Source organism: Amblyraja radiata, unplaced genomic scaffold, assembly GCF_010909765.2.
Source record: "Amblyraja radiata isolate CabotCenter1 unplaced genomic scaffold, sAmbRad1.1.pri S62, whole genome shotgun sequence".
Taxonomy (NCBI): Eukaryota; Metazoa; Chordata; class Chondrichthyes; order Rajiformes; family Rajidae; genus Amblyraja; species Amblyraja radiata.
Genome location: NW_022630157.1, coordinates 528,140 through 545,807, shown reverse-complemented (window position 1 = coordinate 545,807; position 17,668 = coordinate 528,140). Strand labels below are relative to the sequence as shown.

At 45.7% G+C, this 17,668-nt stretch overlaps 1 protein-coding gene across 1 annotated transcript in view; it reads right to left on the bottom strand.

Annotated features, from left to right (window-relative positions):
* The window catches only part of LOC116969476 (vespryn-like), a 37,202-nt gene extending 26,799 nt beyond the window's left edge, over positions 1-10,403 (bottom strand). Inside the window, exons 1-2 of the mRNA XM_033016364.1 lie at positions 10,384-10,403; positions 10,193-10,311 (exon numbers count right to left, since the gene is read on the bottom strand). Coding sequence (XP_032872255.1) covers positions 10,193-10,311; positions 10,384-10,403 — 139 coding nt within the window. The remainder of the gene's footprint in view (positions 1-10,192; positions 10,312-10,383) is intronic.
* Between the last annotated feature and the right edge of the window lie 7,265 nt (positions 10,404-17,668).

Sequence of the window (17,668 nt, the reverse complement as noted above, 5' to 3'; positions counted from 1 at the left end):
AAAAGGTTTTTCTCATCTCGGTTTTAAAGGATTTCCCCCTTATCCTTAAGCTGTGCCCCTCTCAGCGTCTCTTGGTAGGAGAATCCCAGAGATTTACTGCCCTCTGTCCATTCGTGGTCCTTGGGATCAGATATAGGATCACCCGTCGTTGTTCCAAACGCTACAGAATACAAACACCTCTCTACATTCCGGCCAGGCATTCCTGAGATCCCATAGATTATACGGGAGGCCAATTAGTTTAGGAACAACAACAGCTGGAATAGAGTGAACATTTACCCAGTTCTCAATTACTGGTAAATGCAGCATTTATTTCTGAAATGTCACCCACCATTTTGTGACTGCACTTTCACTTCACCAAACTGTAGTGTAACCCCTCACCTTCAGAAACACCACACTGTCTTTTTGATCCATCTGTTGCTGCAACTTTAAGAGTTCCTCCTGAATGGATTCTAAATTCTCTTGAATGTTTCCAAGATTTGTCTCCATTGTATTTAGAATCTTCCTCTCTTCCTCCCGGATATCTGCCAGTGTGTGCTGCTCTTTCTCAGTGAGAATCTGGTGCAGTTCAGCATACTGGGATGTGATCTTGGACTGAAGGTTGTGTGACTGTTCCTATGAAATAAAAGGTGAAGATTAATATATAATGTCACTGGTTGTGTTTCCTCACGACTTTAACGGTGACATTTGGCCTGTGCATGTTTTATTAGCTTTGGCAATTCAATAGTTTGTCTAATGTAGACAAAAATGCTGGAGGAAGTCAGCGGGTGATGCTTGAGACCCTTCTTCAGACTTCACGAAATGTCGTGAGGGTAATGTTATAACCCATCAATCCTCTACCCCCCAATACAATTCCCTGCTGCCTGTTCCTTTTCACCTGCCCATTAATTCCCATTTATCCATCCACCACCCACTTTCCCTGGGATTATAACAGTCACCGATTGACCATTGAACCAGCGTGTATTGGGGACGTGGAAGGAATCCGACGCGGTCACAGGGAGAAGGCATGAACCACACGGGCAGCACCCGAGGTCAGGATCGAACCCGCTCACCAGAACTAGGAGACAGCAGCACTACTTGTGTCACTGCGCTGCCCTATTATTACACACATCACAGGGATCAAATCTACACAAGATCAGGAAATCGAAACTTAAAAGCCTCACCAGAACTCCAGAAATCTTCTGTTTCTGTTGCTGCTCCATTCGCTGGATCCCTGATTTCTTTTTTGTAAGAGACTGGATGGAAGATTTCGTCTGATCCTGGGATTGTGATTGAAAATCAGAGAATAAAAGTGTTAGATTATAAAGATGGAATTAAACAATGATGCGACCAAAATCGGTTTGCTTTTACCTTGTAGGTTTCAACAGCTTCTTTAACCGGCATGAAGCGGTGATCTCTGTGATCCCGCCCAGCTGCACAAACCAGGCAGATCAGCTTCTTGTCAGTTTCACAAAACAGCTTCAGTTCTTCCTGATGTTCCTCGCACTGAAGTTTACTTTCCTTCTCTGTCCGATTCAGGCTCAGTGTTCGAGCTTTCTCAGACAGTCTCGCCAAGGCCCGACTCACCCTGAGGGTGCGGTCTGTAAACTCCTCTCTACATTCCGGGCAGGAGTTTCTCCCCTCCCTGTCCCAACTCTGTGTGATACAGGAGCGGCAGAAGTAGTGCCCACACTCCAGTGATACCGGATCGGTGAAGAAATCCAGGCAGATGGGACAAAGTATCTCCTCGGTCCAACTCTCGACCGGGTCTTTCGCATCCATTTTAACCTCCACTTTCTGGTTCAAAACGCATTCCCATTCGCTGAAACTGCTGACGCCCTGCAGTAATTAATTGGAGCGCCGGAGGCTGAAGTTCATGGGATCAAGAGGTGAATGGATAGGGTGAATGCACAGTCTTTTACCCGGAGTAGTGGAGTCGAGAACTAGAGGACACAGGTTTGTGGTGAGAGGTGCAAGATTTAATCGGAACCTGAGGAACAATATTTCCACACAGAAGGTCGTGGGGAAATGGAACAAGCTGCCAGAGGAGGTAAGTCAGGCTGGACAACAACGTGTGGACGGGCTTTAGGACCCGGGGGAGCCCGGAGCTGTGGAACAATCAATGAAAGGGGCGGGGCAAGGCTGAGGGGAGGCGGAGCTCAGCCCCGTCAATCACAGCCCTGACCAGAAAGCCGATGTCATTTGTAATCAGCTTCGGGTAAATTTCATTCCCTTAAACTAAAGTTGTTCCAGTTAAATGGGTGATTGGAACATGAGTCTGACCATAAAATGCCAACAAAAATACAGAAAGCGTTGTCGGCATTCAGCAGGTCGGGCAGTGTACAGTATCTGGAGAGGGAAGGGTTAATATTTCTGAGGTAATATGGAGCAGCAGATTGAACCACTGCCTCACGGGGCCAGAGACCCGGGTTCGATCCTGATCATGTTCACTGTTCGCAGCGTGCACTTTCTCCCTGTGACCGCGTGGGTTTCCTCCGGGTGCTCCGGTTTTCTCCCACATTCAAAAGACATGCGGGTTTGTAGGGTAATTGGCCCTCTGTAAATTGCCCCAAGTATGTTGGGAGTGAACGGGAAGGTGGGATAACAGAGACCAAGTGATTCGTGACCAATTGGTGATCGATGGTCGATGTGGACTCGGTGGGCCGAAGGGCCTACTTCCATGCTGTATCTCTAAAGTAAAGTAAGCTCCACTGGTCAGAAAATCAACCTTGCACTGCCGCTCAACAGAGAAAACAAGACGTCATCAATACTGCACAGGAACAGGCCCTTCAACACACAATGTCTAGCTTATGGAAGGATCATTCAGAAGCCTGATAACAGAGGGAAGGAGGCTGTTCCTGAGACTGGTAAGATTCTGTACCTTCTGCCCGACAAGAACAGTGAGAAGAATGAATGACCGGGGTAGAACAAGTATTTGATTATGTTGGCTGCTTTTCCATGATGAGGGATGATCTTAGAAGAGATGTAAAAAAATCATGAGAGGAACAGATCGGGTAGTCGCACAGAGCCCCTTGCCCAGAGGAGGGGCATCAAGTACCAGAGGACATAGGGTTAAGGTGAAGGTGGAAAGGTTTAATAGAAACCTGAGGGGTAACTTTGTTCACACAATGGGTGGTAGGTGTATGGAATGAGCTGCTGGAGGAGGTATACGAGGCGGGCACTATCGTAACGTTTCAGAAGCATTTAGACAGGTACATTGATAGGTACACACAATTGCTGGGGAAACTCAGCGGGTGCAGCAGCATCTATGGAGCGAAGGAAATAGGCGACGTTTCGGGCCGAAACCCTTCTTCAGACTGATGGGGGGTGGGGAAAGAAAGAAGGAAAAGGGGAGGAGGAGGAGGAGGAGGAGCCCGAGGGCGGGCGGATGGGAGGGTGGGAGGAGACAGCTAGAGGGTTAAGGAAGGGGAGGAGACAGCACGGGCTAGCCAAATTGGGAGAATTCAATGTTAATGCCATAATGACGCAAGGACCCCAGACGGAATATGAGGTGCTGTTCCTCCAATTTCCGCTGTTGCTCACTCTGGCAATGGAGGAGACCCAGGACAGAGAGGTCGGATTGGGAATGGGAGGGGGAGTTGAAGTGCTGAGCCACCGGGAGGTCAGGTAGGTTATTGCGGACTGAGCGGAGGTGTTCAGCGAAACGATCGCCCAACCTACGCTTGGTCTCACCGATGTAAATGAGCTGACATCTAGAGCAGCGGATGCAGTAGATGAGGTTGGAGGAGATACAGGTGAACCTTTGTCGCACCTGGAACGACTGCTTGGGACCTTGAATGGAGTCGAGGGGGGAGGTGAAGGGACAGGTGTTGCATTTCTTGCGGTTGCAACGGAAAGTGCCCGGGGAGGGGGTGGTGCGGGAGGGAAGGGAAGAATTGACGAGGGAGTTGCGGAGGGAGCGGTCTTTGCGGAAGGCAGACATTGGGGGAGATGGGGAGATGTGGCGAGTGGTGGGGTCACGTTGGAGGTGGCGGAAATGGCGGAGGATTATGTGTTGTATTTGCCGGCTGGTGGGGTGAAAGGTGAGGACCAGAGGGACTCTGCCCTTGTTGCATGTGCGGGGATGGGGAGAGAGAGCAGTGTTCCACTCAGTCCGCAATAACCTACCTGACCTCCCGGTGGCTCAGCACGTCAACTCCCCCTCCCATTCCCAATCCGACCTCTCTGTCCTGGGTCTCCTCCATTGCCAGAGTGAGCAACAGCGGAAATTGGAGGAACAGCACCTCATATTCCGTCTGGGGTCCTTGCGTCCTTATGGCATTAACATTGAATTCTCCCAATTTGGCTAGCCCGTGCTGTCTCCTCCCCTTCCTTAACCCTCTAGCTCTCTCCTCCCACCCTCCCATCCGCCCGCCCTCGGGATCCTCCTCCTCCTCCCATTTTCCTTCTTTCTTTCACCACCCCCCATCAGTCTGAAGAAGGGTTTCGGCCCGAAACGTCGCCTATTTCCTTCGCTCCATAGATGCTGCTGCACCCGCTGAGTTTCCCCAGCAATTGTGTGTACCTTCGATATTCCAGCATCTGCAGTTCCCTTTTGAACAGGTACATTGATAGGACAGGTTAGAGGTATGGGGGCCAAACGCAGGCAGTACAGGTCGGTTCTAGAATCTAATGGTTGTGGGTAAGGAGCTGAGAATGGGAGCTCTAATGAACCTGTCGGTTTTGTTGAGGGCCACATAGAACCAGAACAGTTCCTTCAGCCCACATCAGACTGCAATGCCTCCTCCGTATGTGCCTCGACCACCACTCCAGCGGCGCGTTCCAGGCACCCACCACCCTGTGTGATAAAACATGCCCCGCACATCTCCTTGAAAGATCCCCTACTGTGCTAAAATCTATGGCGTCCGGTCATTGACTTTTCCACGCTGGGAAAATAGCCCTGAATCATTTCAAGCCGAGAACAACCGGGCGGGGGCAGCCGAGAACAAAGGGGGAGCCGGCGCGGGTGGCGCCTGCTGCCTGGTGCGGCGGGGCCTGGTTCGCCGCTGCGGGGAAATATAGACTGTTCCATGAACTTCTCGCAACCTAGTCGGGGGGGGGGGGGGGGGGGGGAAGAAGAAAGGAAGAGACGGAGACAGTGGGATGTGAGAGAGCTTGGAAGGGGAGAGGCCAGCAAGGACTACCTGAAATTGGAGAAGTCAATGTTCATACCGCTGGGGTGCAAATTACGCAAGTGAAATATGAGGTGCTGCTCCTCCAATTTGCGGTGGGACTCACTCTGGCCATGGAGGAGGCGAGGTCTGTATTTTACCGGATTGCATGCAAAAGAAAATAATCCCACAGTCACGAGGTACACGTGACAATAGAGTATAATTGAATCATTGAATTCAAGTTTACACATGAGATTATTAAATAAAAATCGAGCGTATAAGAAGGAACTGCAGATAGACACAAAAAGCTGGAGTAACTCAGCGGGACAAGCATTATCTCTGGAGAGATGGAATGGGTGACGTTTCGGGACGAGGCCCCTTCTTCATTGCAGTGTATGGTATTGAAGTGATGTTATTGTGCAGAGTCTGAGACCAAGCGTAGGCTTGGCGATCGTTTCGCCGACCACCTCGGCTCGGTCCGCATTAACCAACCTGACCTCCCGGTGGCTCAGCACTTCAACTCCACCTCCTATTCCGTATCCGACCTCTCTGTCCTGGGTCTCCTCCATGGCCAGAGCGAGCACCAGCGGAAATTGGAGGAGCAGCACCTCATATTCCGCTTGGGGAGTCTGCATCCTGGGGGCATGAACATTGAATGCTCCCAATTATGTTAGCCCTTGCTGTCTCCTCCCCTTCCTATTTCTCCATCAGCCTTCGGGCTCCTCCTCCTCCCTTTTCCTTTCTTCTCCCCGCACCCCACCCACCATCAGTGTAAAGAAGGGGTTCGGCCCGAAACGTTGGCTATTTCCTTCGCTCATTAGAGATGCTGCTGCATCCGCTGAGTTTCTCCAGCTTTTTTGTGTACAGACAAATTACAACCTTTGCACGCGTGTTAACGTTTTCCCACGAGTACTCTCTGGAACGATAGTTGATGAATGTACAGAAGTCGAAGTCACCGCATGAATAAATAACACTATTAAATGTACAGATACTGACCATGTGTGAATGAATAGCTTGCACGGTTGTTTGTTTTTTTGTCTGTCTCTGGGTCTATAACTCAGCGGAACAGGTCAGGCATAAAAAATAGCCAATGGAGAGGTTGAGAAGGAGTTTCTTCCCAGAGGCCATTCGGACTGTAAACTCCTATCTTACCAGGGACTAACTTTACTGAACGTTTTTCCTTCCAATATGTAATATGTAAAATAATATGTGTGTGTTTATGATTGTGTTTATAGTTTGTTTGGTTGTTTGTCTTTTTGCACAAAGTCCGCGAGCATTTGCCACTTTTCATTTCACTGCACATCTCTGGGTCTGTGTATGTGACGAATAAACTTGACTTGACTTGAGATCCCTGGAGAGAAGGGATGGCGCGGGCCAATCACGCGGTCAGCTGGAGGGGGGGGGGGGCGGGGCTATCCTGGTCTGGGCCGACCAATCACGCGTCAGTGGGCGGGACATGGTGATCTGGACCGACCAATCACGCGACAGTGGGCGGGCCATCATGATCTCAGCCGGCCAATCACGCATCCGGGGGCGGATCATAGTGATCTGGACCGACCAATCACGCTTAAGGGGGCGGGCCATCCAGATCTGGGCCGACCAATCACGCGTCAGCGGGCGGGCCATCGTGATCACGGGCGGCCAATCACGCGTCAGCGGGCGGGCCATCGTGATCACGGGCGGCCAATCACGCGTCAGTGGGCGGCCCGGTGACGTCAGAGAGAACAAATGATTTTGTGAATGGAGCTTTAACTGGAGCGCGCTCATGAGTGACGGCAGGTTAACAAGGCAGTGTTTACGAGGCCTGTCCCACCTGTATGCGACTGACTCCATGCGGCAGCAAAGATCCCATCTCGGAGCTATAGGATCTTTGGTGAATGTTATTTGTTTAAGAAGGAACTGCAGATGCTGGAAAATCGAAGGTAGACAAAAATGCTGGAGAAACGCAGCGGGTGCAGCAGCATCTAGGCAGCGAAGGAAATGGGCAAGGTTTCAGGCCGAAACCCTTCTTCAGACTGGTGGGGGGCGGGGAGAATAGCGGATAAAGGAGGAGGAGACAGTCAGAGGGCTGAAGGAGAGGTAGGAAGGGGAGGAGACAGCAAGGGCTAACAAAATTGGGAGAATTCAATGTGCGTGCCCCCATCAAGCAATGTTACAAATTTTTGAGATTTTTAAAATCAAGTCTGCAATTTATCCCAACAGATAAAGCAAAAAAAGAAGTTTAATTTGTCACCTAATTCACTTTCATATCTTCAGTATTAAAAAAAAGTCATAGAAACATAGACATAGAAAATAGGTGCAGGAGTAGGCCATTCGGCCCTTCGAGCCTGCACCGCCATTCGATATGATCATGGTGATCATCCAACTCAGTATCCCATCCCTGCCTTCTCTCCATACCCCCCTGATCCCTTTAGCCACAAGGGCCATATCTTAAATATAGCCAATGAACTGGCCTCAACTACCTTCTGTGGCAGAGAATTCTACAGATTCACCAGTCTCTGCGTAAAAAATGATTTTCTCATCTCGGTCCTAAAAGACTTCCCTCTTATCCTTAAACTGTGACCACTAGTTCTGGACTTCCCCAACATCGGGAATAATCTTCCTGCATCTAGCCTGTCCAACCCCTTAAGAATTTTGTAAGTTTCTATAAGAATATGTGGCCATTTTCATACTCGGAAATTAGCATCTTGTTCCCTATTGCTTTTCCATTGACTTAACACAAAAGCTGTGATCGAGGACAGTCAAATGGCCATAACTTTCTTAAAAATTAAGAGAACTAAAATAAATGTTCAGTTATTATAGATTGAAGCATTCTGAAACAAACATGAAACAATCTTACTTAGATAACTTGAAATTAAAGCATATAATTAGTTAGTTACCTAATTCTAGCTAATTACAAAATTCAATTACCAGATCTAAACATCTATCAATTTCTTACGAATACATTAACATTTTTAGTTATGGAGGGTGCGGTCTTTGCGGAAGGCAGACATGTGGGGAGATGGGAAGATGGGGCCAGTGGTGAGGTCACGTTGGAGGTGGAGACACTGACAGAGTTGTAGACTGTCACGCTGGTGAGTTCCCTGCCAGCCCTCAGCTGTTTTTCAGTCCTCCGAGCGCTGCGGTCCTCGCTCTGGTCCACGACGCCGGCAGCCTAGCTTGGGCCCGGTGCCCGATGGGGAGGCTTGTGCTCCATGACCGGTAGCTGCTGCCTCTACCCCCTCCCCGTGGCAGAGAAAGCGAGAGAGGTGGGGGGGAAGAGGGGGGGGGGTGGAGGAAGTGGGGAGAGAGGGGGTGGAGAGGGGGTGGGGGGGGGGGGTGTGGATGCCTTGTGCCTATCAAACCCTCAACTCCCCCCAGTTAGGCAATTCAGGGACTATTTGGGGAATCTGGTAGGACCAAGGCAATGGGTGATTTTGTTTTTCCAAGGCTGTAATTGACCATGTAAACCTGGTTTTAACTGGTATCTTTAATATCTAGGCTAGCCTAGATGGGCCCAAGGGTCCATTTAGGGTGTCTGGTAGACCCAAGGCAGCAGATAATTGTTCATTTATAGGTCATAGGTCAGCAGATAGGGTCATTTTATACCCCCCCCCCCATCCCCCTTGGTGTGATAGATCATTTAAACTTGGTTTTAGCCTCAGGGTTTCGGCCCGAAACGTTGCCTATTTCCTTCCCTCCATAGATGCTGCTGCACCCGCTGCGTTTCTCCAGCATTTTTGTGTCCCTTCGATTTTCCAGCATCTGCAGTTCCATCTTAAACACTTCTTAACCACTTACAATATTGTAGGTTTGTAGATTAATACAACATACACTTAATACCCTGATGTTGAATTTGGATAATTCGCATCACCAGTAACATTCACAAGAACTGAATAGAAAGATTTATATGAATTCTGTGCTTGGTGCTTCTAATACTACAATTGAAATAAACCCAAATCACTTCGCACTGTATAGCATCTTTTTAAACTCCTTTTGTGTGTTCCTGTGTACAAATTGACTCCTGCATTTCAGTTGCCATTTGTGGCTGCTCTTCAAAGAGACTTATGCCCCTGTCCCACTTAGGAAACCTGAACGGAAACCTCTGGAGACTTTGCCCAAGGTTTCCGTGCGGTTCCCGGAGGTTTTTGTCAGTCTCCCTACCTGCAACCTCCGGCAACCACCTGCAACCTCCGGTATTGATATCCCTGCATGACAATAAGGTTTCGATGATCGAGCCTATATCCTTCTGCAGACTTTGACAGACTACCTTGCTATCCCCAACATTACCCATTCGCCACAAACTTAGTAGTCACACCTCCTACATTCACATCAAAGCCATGAAAACATAAAATGAACAGCAATGGTTGTTAATACCTGGAATATTTTGCCATAGGAGGTGGTGAAATCAGATGTAACCACTATATTTAAGAGGCATTGCGATTTGGCAAACGAGGTGTAGAATAAGGTACACAAAAATGTTGGAGAAACTCAGCGGGTGCAGCAGCATCTATGGAGCGAAGGAAATAGGCAACGTTTCGGGCCGAAAACCCTTCTTCAGACTAATATGGTTCTAATGTGGGCAAATGGGATTTGTGTGGCTGGGGAAAAGGGTGGACATGGAGGTGATGGGCCCAATGGCCTGATTCTGTAATGTACAACCATGGCTCTCTGGCTCCAAGAGCACTGAATGACTGATTATGCACAGCCACCGGGTGTGCAGTGAATTCTAAAGGTTGCCTAGTCTCAGCATGCAGTAATGTCTTCTTGTCTCTGTCCTAAATGGTGCAGCTCACATTCAGAGGGTTTCCGCTGGCTCCAGACCCCCTCAGACAGGGGAAACATCCTCCCTGCATCCAGCCCACTGAGCCGTGTAAGGACTTTGTGTTTCACTGAATTCTCCTCTAATACACCTGAACCCTCGAGTACACAGGCCTAGTCTACGCAATTTCACCCAGCACAGCAAACCCATTCTCCCAGGAACAAGGATCTGTTCAAATGCAAACAATCTTTGCTTTGTCTTTGTGATACTTCCCCCCAGAGTCCATTAATACCATTAATCTTCACATATAAGTATTGCATAAAGATGTCTTAAAAAAGATCAATGGAAAAGGTATCAGTTTTACCTCGTTTGATGATATCAGATGTTTCGCTCAATGCTATGTTGTAGAAAAGGGTGCGATCATACTTTTCAATGGGCAACGCGTTATCTATCACCAACATTGGTTTGGTTTCATCAATAACCCTGCAAATATTTAACAACTGGTTAGAAACTGAGCATTAGCTGGTTTTTTTTAGCAGTACTGTAAAAACGTACATTGTTTCAGTCAAACACATGTCCTACCTGCTCTTGCGACCAGCTTCCTCCTGAAATAAATAAAAACACAAATCTCAATAGACTGAGATGGATCGTCATCATCCCGACGGCGGGTATTTCACTAGATTGCTACAAAATACCCTCTGAGAATTCCCAACGCTTTGTCGCTGTCACACAGACAGTAAGTGGATATTGTCGTAGAGACATCGAACACGGGGGAGAGAGTATTAGGAATGTCGATGAAAATAACTGCGAGTATGCAACTTACGAGTAAGACCGGGCAGGTCGTGGGATTTTATCTGGAGAAGGGAGGACAAAATGGAGATACAAGGGAAAGAGAGTAAAAGAAAAGAGAAGACACCAGAATTAACGGGGCAGAACGCCCAGGAAGGGATAGGGGAGTAAAGCCAAGTGAAATGGGCATCAATGTGAATGGTGCGGGGAGTAATGGATTAAAAGTTTTATCTATGACAAGGACGCTGCTGACAACCTTCTACCGCTGCACCACAGAGCATATTAACGTATGGCATCTCTGTGTGGTATCTCAGCTGCACGGAGGCGGAGAGGAGCGTCTTCCACAGAGTGCAGAAGATTATTGGGACACTGCTACCAGCCTTGGAGGGCATCTACCACACACGGTGCCTCAGGAAGGCCGTCAGCATCCATAAAGACTCCTCACACCGCTGTAACGGACTGTTCGAACTACTTCTCTCCGGCAAACGTTACAAGGCCTTCTACGCCCGAACCTCCAGACTCAGGAACAGCTTCATTCCCAGAGCTATAGCGACTCTGAACCAGCCCTGCTGAGTGCCCCCCATCCCCCCTGGACTGTCTCCCTCGGATGGTCACGTCGCACAGACACATCTGCACTTTAGTCTGTTTGAACTGTTTTGACTATTTTCTATTCTTTTACAAACCATGTTCTCGGGATATCTAAATTGTATTAGTTATTCAAGTTATGACATCGGATGGAAGCTGCATACCAAATCTAGTTGTGCTTATGTGCAATGACAATAAAATATATTATTATTATTATTATTATTATGAATGCACGAAGTATAAGAAATAAAGTGGATGAGCTTGAGGCTCAGTTAGAAATTTGTTGTGGGAATTACAGAGACATGGCTGCAAGAGGACCAGGGCTGGGAATTGAATATTCAAGGGTATACGTCCTTTCGAAAAGACAGTCAGGTGGGCAGAGGGGGTGGGGTAGCTCTGTTGGCGAGGAATGAAATTCAGTCCCCAGCACGGAGTGATATAGAATCAGGAGATGTATAGTCAGTATGGATAGAACTGAAGAATTGTAAAGGTAAAAAGACCCTAATGGGACTTATCTACAGTCACCCAAATAGTAGCCTGGATATAGGGTCCAAGATGAATCAAGAGTTAAAATTGGTCGCAAAATGTCCCAAAGCTAATGCTACGGTTGTTATGGGAGATTTCAACATAGAAACATAGAAAATAGGTGCAGGAGTAGGCCATTCGGCCCTTCGAGCCTCCACCGCCATTTGATATGATCATGGCTGATCATCCAACTCAGTATCCCATCCCTGCCTTCTCTCCATACCCCCTGATCCCTTTAGCCACAAGGGCCACATCTAACTCCCTCTTAAATATAGCCAATGAACTGGCCTCAACTCCCTTCTGTGGCAGAGAATTCCACAGATTCACCACTCTCTGTGTAAAAAATGATTTCCTCATCTCGATCCTAAAAGTCTTCCCTCTTATCCTTAATCTGTGACCCCTAGTTCTGGACTTCACCAACATCGGGAATAATCTTCCTGCATCTAGCCTGTCCAACCCCTTAAGAATTTTGTACGTTTCTATAAGATCCCCCCTCAGTCTTCTGAATTCCAACGTGTACAAGCCGAGTCTATCCAGTCTTTCCTCATATGAAAGTCCTGCCATCCCAGGAATCAGTCTGGTGAACCTTCTCTGTACTCCCTCTATGGCAAGAATAATAATAATAATAATAATAATAATAATACATTTTATTTGTATAGCGCTTTTCAAGGACTCAAAGTCGCTTTACATGGTGAGTCAAGAACAAAACAAAATAGAGCAGTAAGACAGAGATGCAAAGGGGAGGAGGACATGGGACTAAGGGTATGCAGAGGTGAAGAGATGGGTCTTGAGGCGGGACTGGAAGAGGGTGAGGGACTCAGAATTTCGGATCAATTGTGGGAGGGAGTTCCAGAGCCTGGGAGCTGCCCTGGAGAAGGCTCTGTCTCCAAAAGTGCAGAGGTTGGATTTCAGAATGGAGAGGAGACCGGCTGAAATGGATCTGAGGGACCGTGAAGGTTGGTAGGGGGAGAGGAGGTCAGTGAGATAAGGGGGGGGGGGGGCAAGTGGTTGAGGGCTTTGTATGTGAGGACCAGGATTTTGTAGATGATCTGGTGGGAAATGGGAAGCCAGTGAAGTTCTTTGAGGACTGGGGTGATGTGGTGCCAGGATTTGGTGTGGGTAATGAGTCGGGCGGCTGCATTCTGGACCAGTTGGAGTCGGTTGATGTTGCTGGAATTAATGCCAAAGAGAAGAGAGTTACAGTAGTCCAGTCGGGAGGAGATGAAGGCATGGATGAGTCTTTCAGCAGCGGGGGGTGTGAGAGAGGGTCTGATTTTGGCGATGTTGAGGAGGTGAAAGGAGGAGGTTTTGACAACATGGCGGATGTGAGGCTCAAGGGAGAGGGTTGAGTCAAAGATCACACCCAGGTTGCGGGCCTGAGGAGATGGGGAGACAGTGGTGCCGTCAATAGTGAGAATGGGTTTGTTGTTAATTTTGGTAAGTGTTGATTTGGAGCCAATGGGGAGAAATTCTGTTTTGTTACTGTTTAATTTAAGGAATGTCTTTCCTCGGATTAGGACACCAAAACTGTACGCAATACTCCAGGTGTGGTCTCACCAAGACCCTGTACAACTGCAGTAGAACCTCCCTGCTCTGATACTCAAATCCTTTTGCTATGAATGCTAACATACCATTTGCTTTCTTCACTGCCTGCTGCACCTGCATTCCTACTTTCAATGACTGGTGTACCATGACACCCAGGTCTCGTTGCATCACCCCTTTTCCTAATCTGCCACCATCCAGTCTACTTTCCTGTTTTTGCCACCAAAGTGGATAACCTCACATTTATCCACATTATACTGCATCTGCCATGCCTTTGCCCACTCACCCAACCTATCCAAGTCACCTTGCAGCCTCCTGGCATCCTCCTCACAGCTAACACTGCCCCCCAGCATCGTGTCATCTGCAAACTTGGAGATGTTGCATTCAATTCCCTCATCCAGATCATTAATATATATTGTAATATATTTTTTTATTAAAGGTAATCAATTACAATGCTTCAAACAACTTTATATCAAATTAATTCAATTTGCATTAAGTAAAACACTAATAATACTTATCTACTATTTTTTTTTAGAAATAATGATAGAAAAAGAATAGAACAGTTATAAATCATTAAGAGAGTGATTAAATAATAATTTGATTATATATAAGAAAGAAAAGAGAAACGAAAAAAAAAAAAAAAAAAAAAAAATGAAAAACCGCAATATGTATTGTTAATAACACTACTACAAGTGATAGTATCAATAAAGACATATATGTTAATTCCAATATAAAAATGAATTATTCTCACCAAATCCCGCAGGGTGCACGCCGAGCTGTGTTGCCAAGAACAGCTACTTCTCTAAATACTGTATATATGGAGACCATATCTGTTCAAAAGAATTATACTTGTCCAATAGGACAAATCTAATTCTTTCCAGATGTAACGTCTCCATCATCTCTGCTGCCCACATTTTGGTTGTGGGGGATAATGTTCCCTTCCAAAATTTCAATATGATTTTTTTCCCAATTATCAAACAGTAATCAAAGAAATTTCTTTGATTTACTGTAAGTGATAGATGTAAATCCGGAATTCCAAATATTATTAGCTTTGGGTTAGGGTCCAATTTAACTTTGATGACTTCAGAAATAACTTTAAAAATTTCTGTCCAGTAATAATTCAATTTAGGACATGTAACGAAACTATGTATTAAATTTGCCTCTGCTTTCTTGCACTTATCACAAATAGCGGAGAGATTCGGAAAAATACTATTTAATTTAGTTTTCGAATAATGTAACCTATATAATACTTTAAATTGTATCAATATATGTCTGGCGTTTAATGAACACCGGTGTATTCGTTGTAGACTTTCTTCCCAGTTTTCTTTTGTTATAGCCAATCCCATTTCATTTTCCCATGCTTGACGATATATTTCCGTTATTGGATTCTCCTTATCCAAAATGATGTTATATATATAGGCTATTAATTTTTCTGTATTTGGATATAAATTAAACAGTTCGTCTAACAGTCCTGCTTCTTTATTTTTATAATCTTGTGTATTGGATTTAATATAATCTCTAATTTGTAAATACCTAAACAAATGTTGTGGAGACAATCCATAAATATCTTGTAACTCCTGGAATAAAAGAAATTTTCCTTTTCTATAAAGGTGTTCTATCCTTGTAATTCCTAAATCATCCCATTGTTTAAACCCCCCATCTAATATAGCAGGTTTAAACAATGGGTTATTCATAATTGGTAATCTAAATGAGAGATTATCCAAATGTATAGTCTTAACTATTTGTTTCCAAATACGTCTATTATTATATATTATTAGGTTGTCTTTATAATTTTTTTTTGTACTTCCGTTGGTGCAAAAATTATCGAACCTACATTGAAAGGTAGACAGTCTTCCTTTTCTATATTTAACCATGTCGGTTCATGATCCATATTTACCCACCAGAAAATCATATTCTTAATCTGAACAGCCCAAAAATAATATAAAAAGTTTGGAAGTGCTAATCCTCCATTTATCTTAGCTTTGCATGCCTACTTTCAATGACTGGTGTACCATGACACCCAGGTCTCGTTGCATCTCCCCTTTTCCTAATCGGCCACCATTCAGTCTACTTTCCTGTTTTTGCCACCAAAGTGGATAACCTCACATTTATCCACATTACACTGCATCTGCCATGCCTTTGCCCACTCACCCAACCTATCCAAGTCACCTTGCAGCCTCCTAGCATCCTCCTCACAGCTAACACTGCCCCCCAGCTTCGTGTCATCCGCAAACTTGGAGATGTTGCATTCAATTCCCTCATCCAGATCATTAATATATATTGTAAATAGCTGGGGTCCCAGCACTGAGCCTTGCGGTACACCACTAGTCACTGCCTGCCATTCTGAAAAGGACCCGTTTACTCCTACTCTTTGCTTCTGTCTGCCAGCCAGTTCTCTATCCACATTAATACTGAACCCCCAATACCATGTGCTTTAAGTTTGTATACTAATCTCTTATGTGGGACCTTGCCGAAAGCCTTCTGAAAGTCCAGATATAACACATCCACTGGTTCTCCCTTATCCACTCTACTAGTTACATCCTCGAAAAATTCTATAAGATTCGTCAGACATGATTTACCTTTCATAAATCCATGCTGACTTTGTCCAATGAACTCACCACTTTCCAAATGTGCTGCTATCCCATCTTTAATAACTGACTCCAGAATTTTCCCCACCACCGACGTTAGACTAACTGGTCTGTAATTCCACGTTTTCTCTCTCCCTCCCTTTTTAAAAAGTGGGGTTACATTAGCTACCCTCCAATCCTCAGGAACTACTCCAGAATCTAAAGAGTTTTGAAAAATTATCACTAATGCATCCAATATTTCTGCGGCTACTTCCTTAAGTACTCTGGGATGCAACTTATCCGGCCCTGGGGATTTATCGGCCTTTAATCCATTCAATTTACCTAACACCACTTCCCGGCTAACCTGGATTTCACTCAGTTCCTCCATCTCATTTAACCCCCGGTCCCTTGCTATTTCCGGCAGATTATTTATGTCTTCCTTAGTGAAGACAGAACCAAAGTAATTATTCAATTGGTCTGCCATGTCCTTGTTCCCCATGATCAATTCGCCTGTTTCTGACTGCAAGGGACCTACATTTATTTTAACTAATCTTTTCCTCTTGACATATCTATAAAAACTTTTGCAGTCAGTTTTTATGTTCCCTGCCAGTTTTCTTTCATAATCTATTTTCCCTTTCCTAATTTGTCTTTTGTCCTCCTCTGCTGGACTCTGAATTTCTCCCGGTCCTCTGGTAGGCTGCTTGTTCTGTCTAATTTGTAGGCTTCCTCTTTTGTTTTGATACTATCCCTGTTTCCCTTGTTATCCACATATGCACTACCTTCCCGGATTTATTCTTTTGCCAAACTGGGACGAACACTTGATGTAGTTCATCCATGTAGTTTTTATATGCCTTCCATTGCATATCCACCGTCAACCCTTTAAGAATCATTGGCCAGTCTATCTTGGCCAATTCACGTCTCATACCCTCAAAGTCACCTTTCTTTAAGTTCAGGACCCTTGTTTCTGAATTAACAATGTCACTCTCCATCCTAATGAAGAACTCAACCATAGTATGGTCACTCTTGCCCAACATGCAGGTAGATTGGGAAAATCAGGTTGGTGCTGGACCCCAAGAAAGGGAGTTTGTGGAGTACCTCCGTCATGGATTCCTAAAGCATCTTGTACTGGAGCCTGCTAGGGAGAAGGCAATTCTGGATTTAGTATTGTGTAATGAACTGGATTTGATAAGGAAACTCGAGGTAAAGGAGCCATTAGGAGATAATGACCATAATATGATATGTTTTAATCTACAATTTGAGAATGAGAAGGGAATATCGGAAGTGTCAGTATTACAGTTGAACAAAGGGGACCATGGAGCCATGAGGGAGGAGCTGGCCAAAGTTGACTGGCAAGATACCCCAGCAGGGATGACAGTGGAACAACAATGGCAGGTATTTCTGGGAATAATACAGAAGGTGCAGGATCAGTTCATTCCAAAGAGGAAGAAAGATTCCAAGGGGAGTAAGGGGCGACCATGGCTGACAAGGGAAGACCAGGACAGTATAAAAATAAAAGAGAAGTATAACGTAACAAAGATGAGCGGGAAGCCTGAGTGAGGATTGGGAAACTTTTAAAGGGCAACAAAAGATAACTAAAAAGGTAATACAGGGGGGGGGGGGGAGATAAGGTACAAAGGTAAGCTAGCCAAGAACGCAGACTGTAACAGGTGAATTTATTATAGGGAACAAAGAAATGGCAGATGAGTTGAACAGGTACTTTGGATCTGTCTTCAAGTTCAAGTTCAAGTGAGTTATTGTCATGTGTCCCTAATTCTTGCTTTGCTTAAGCACACAGAACACAGTAGGCATTTACTACAAAACAGATAAGTGTG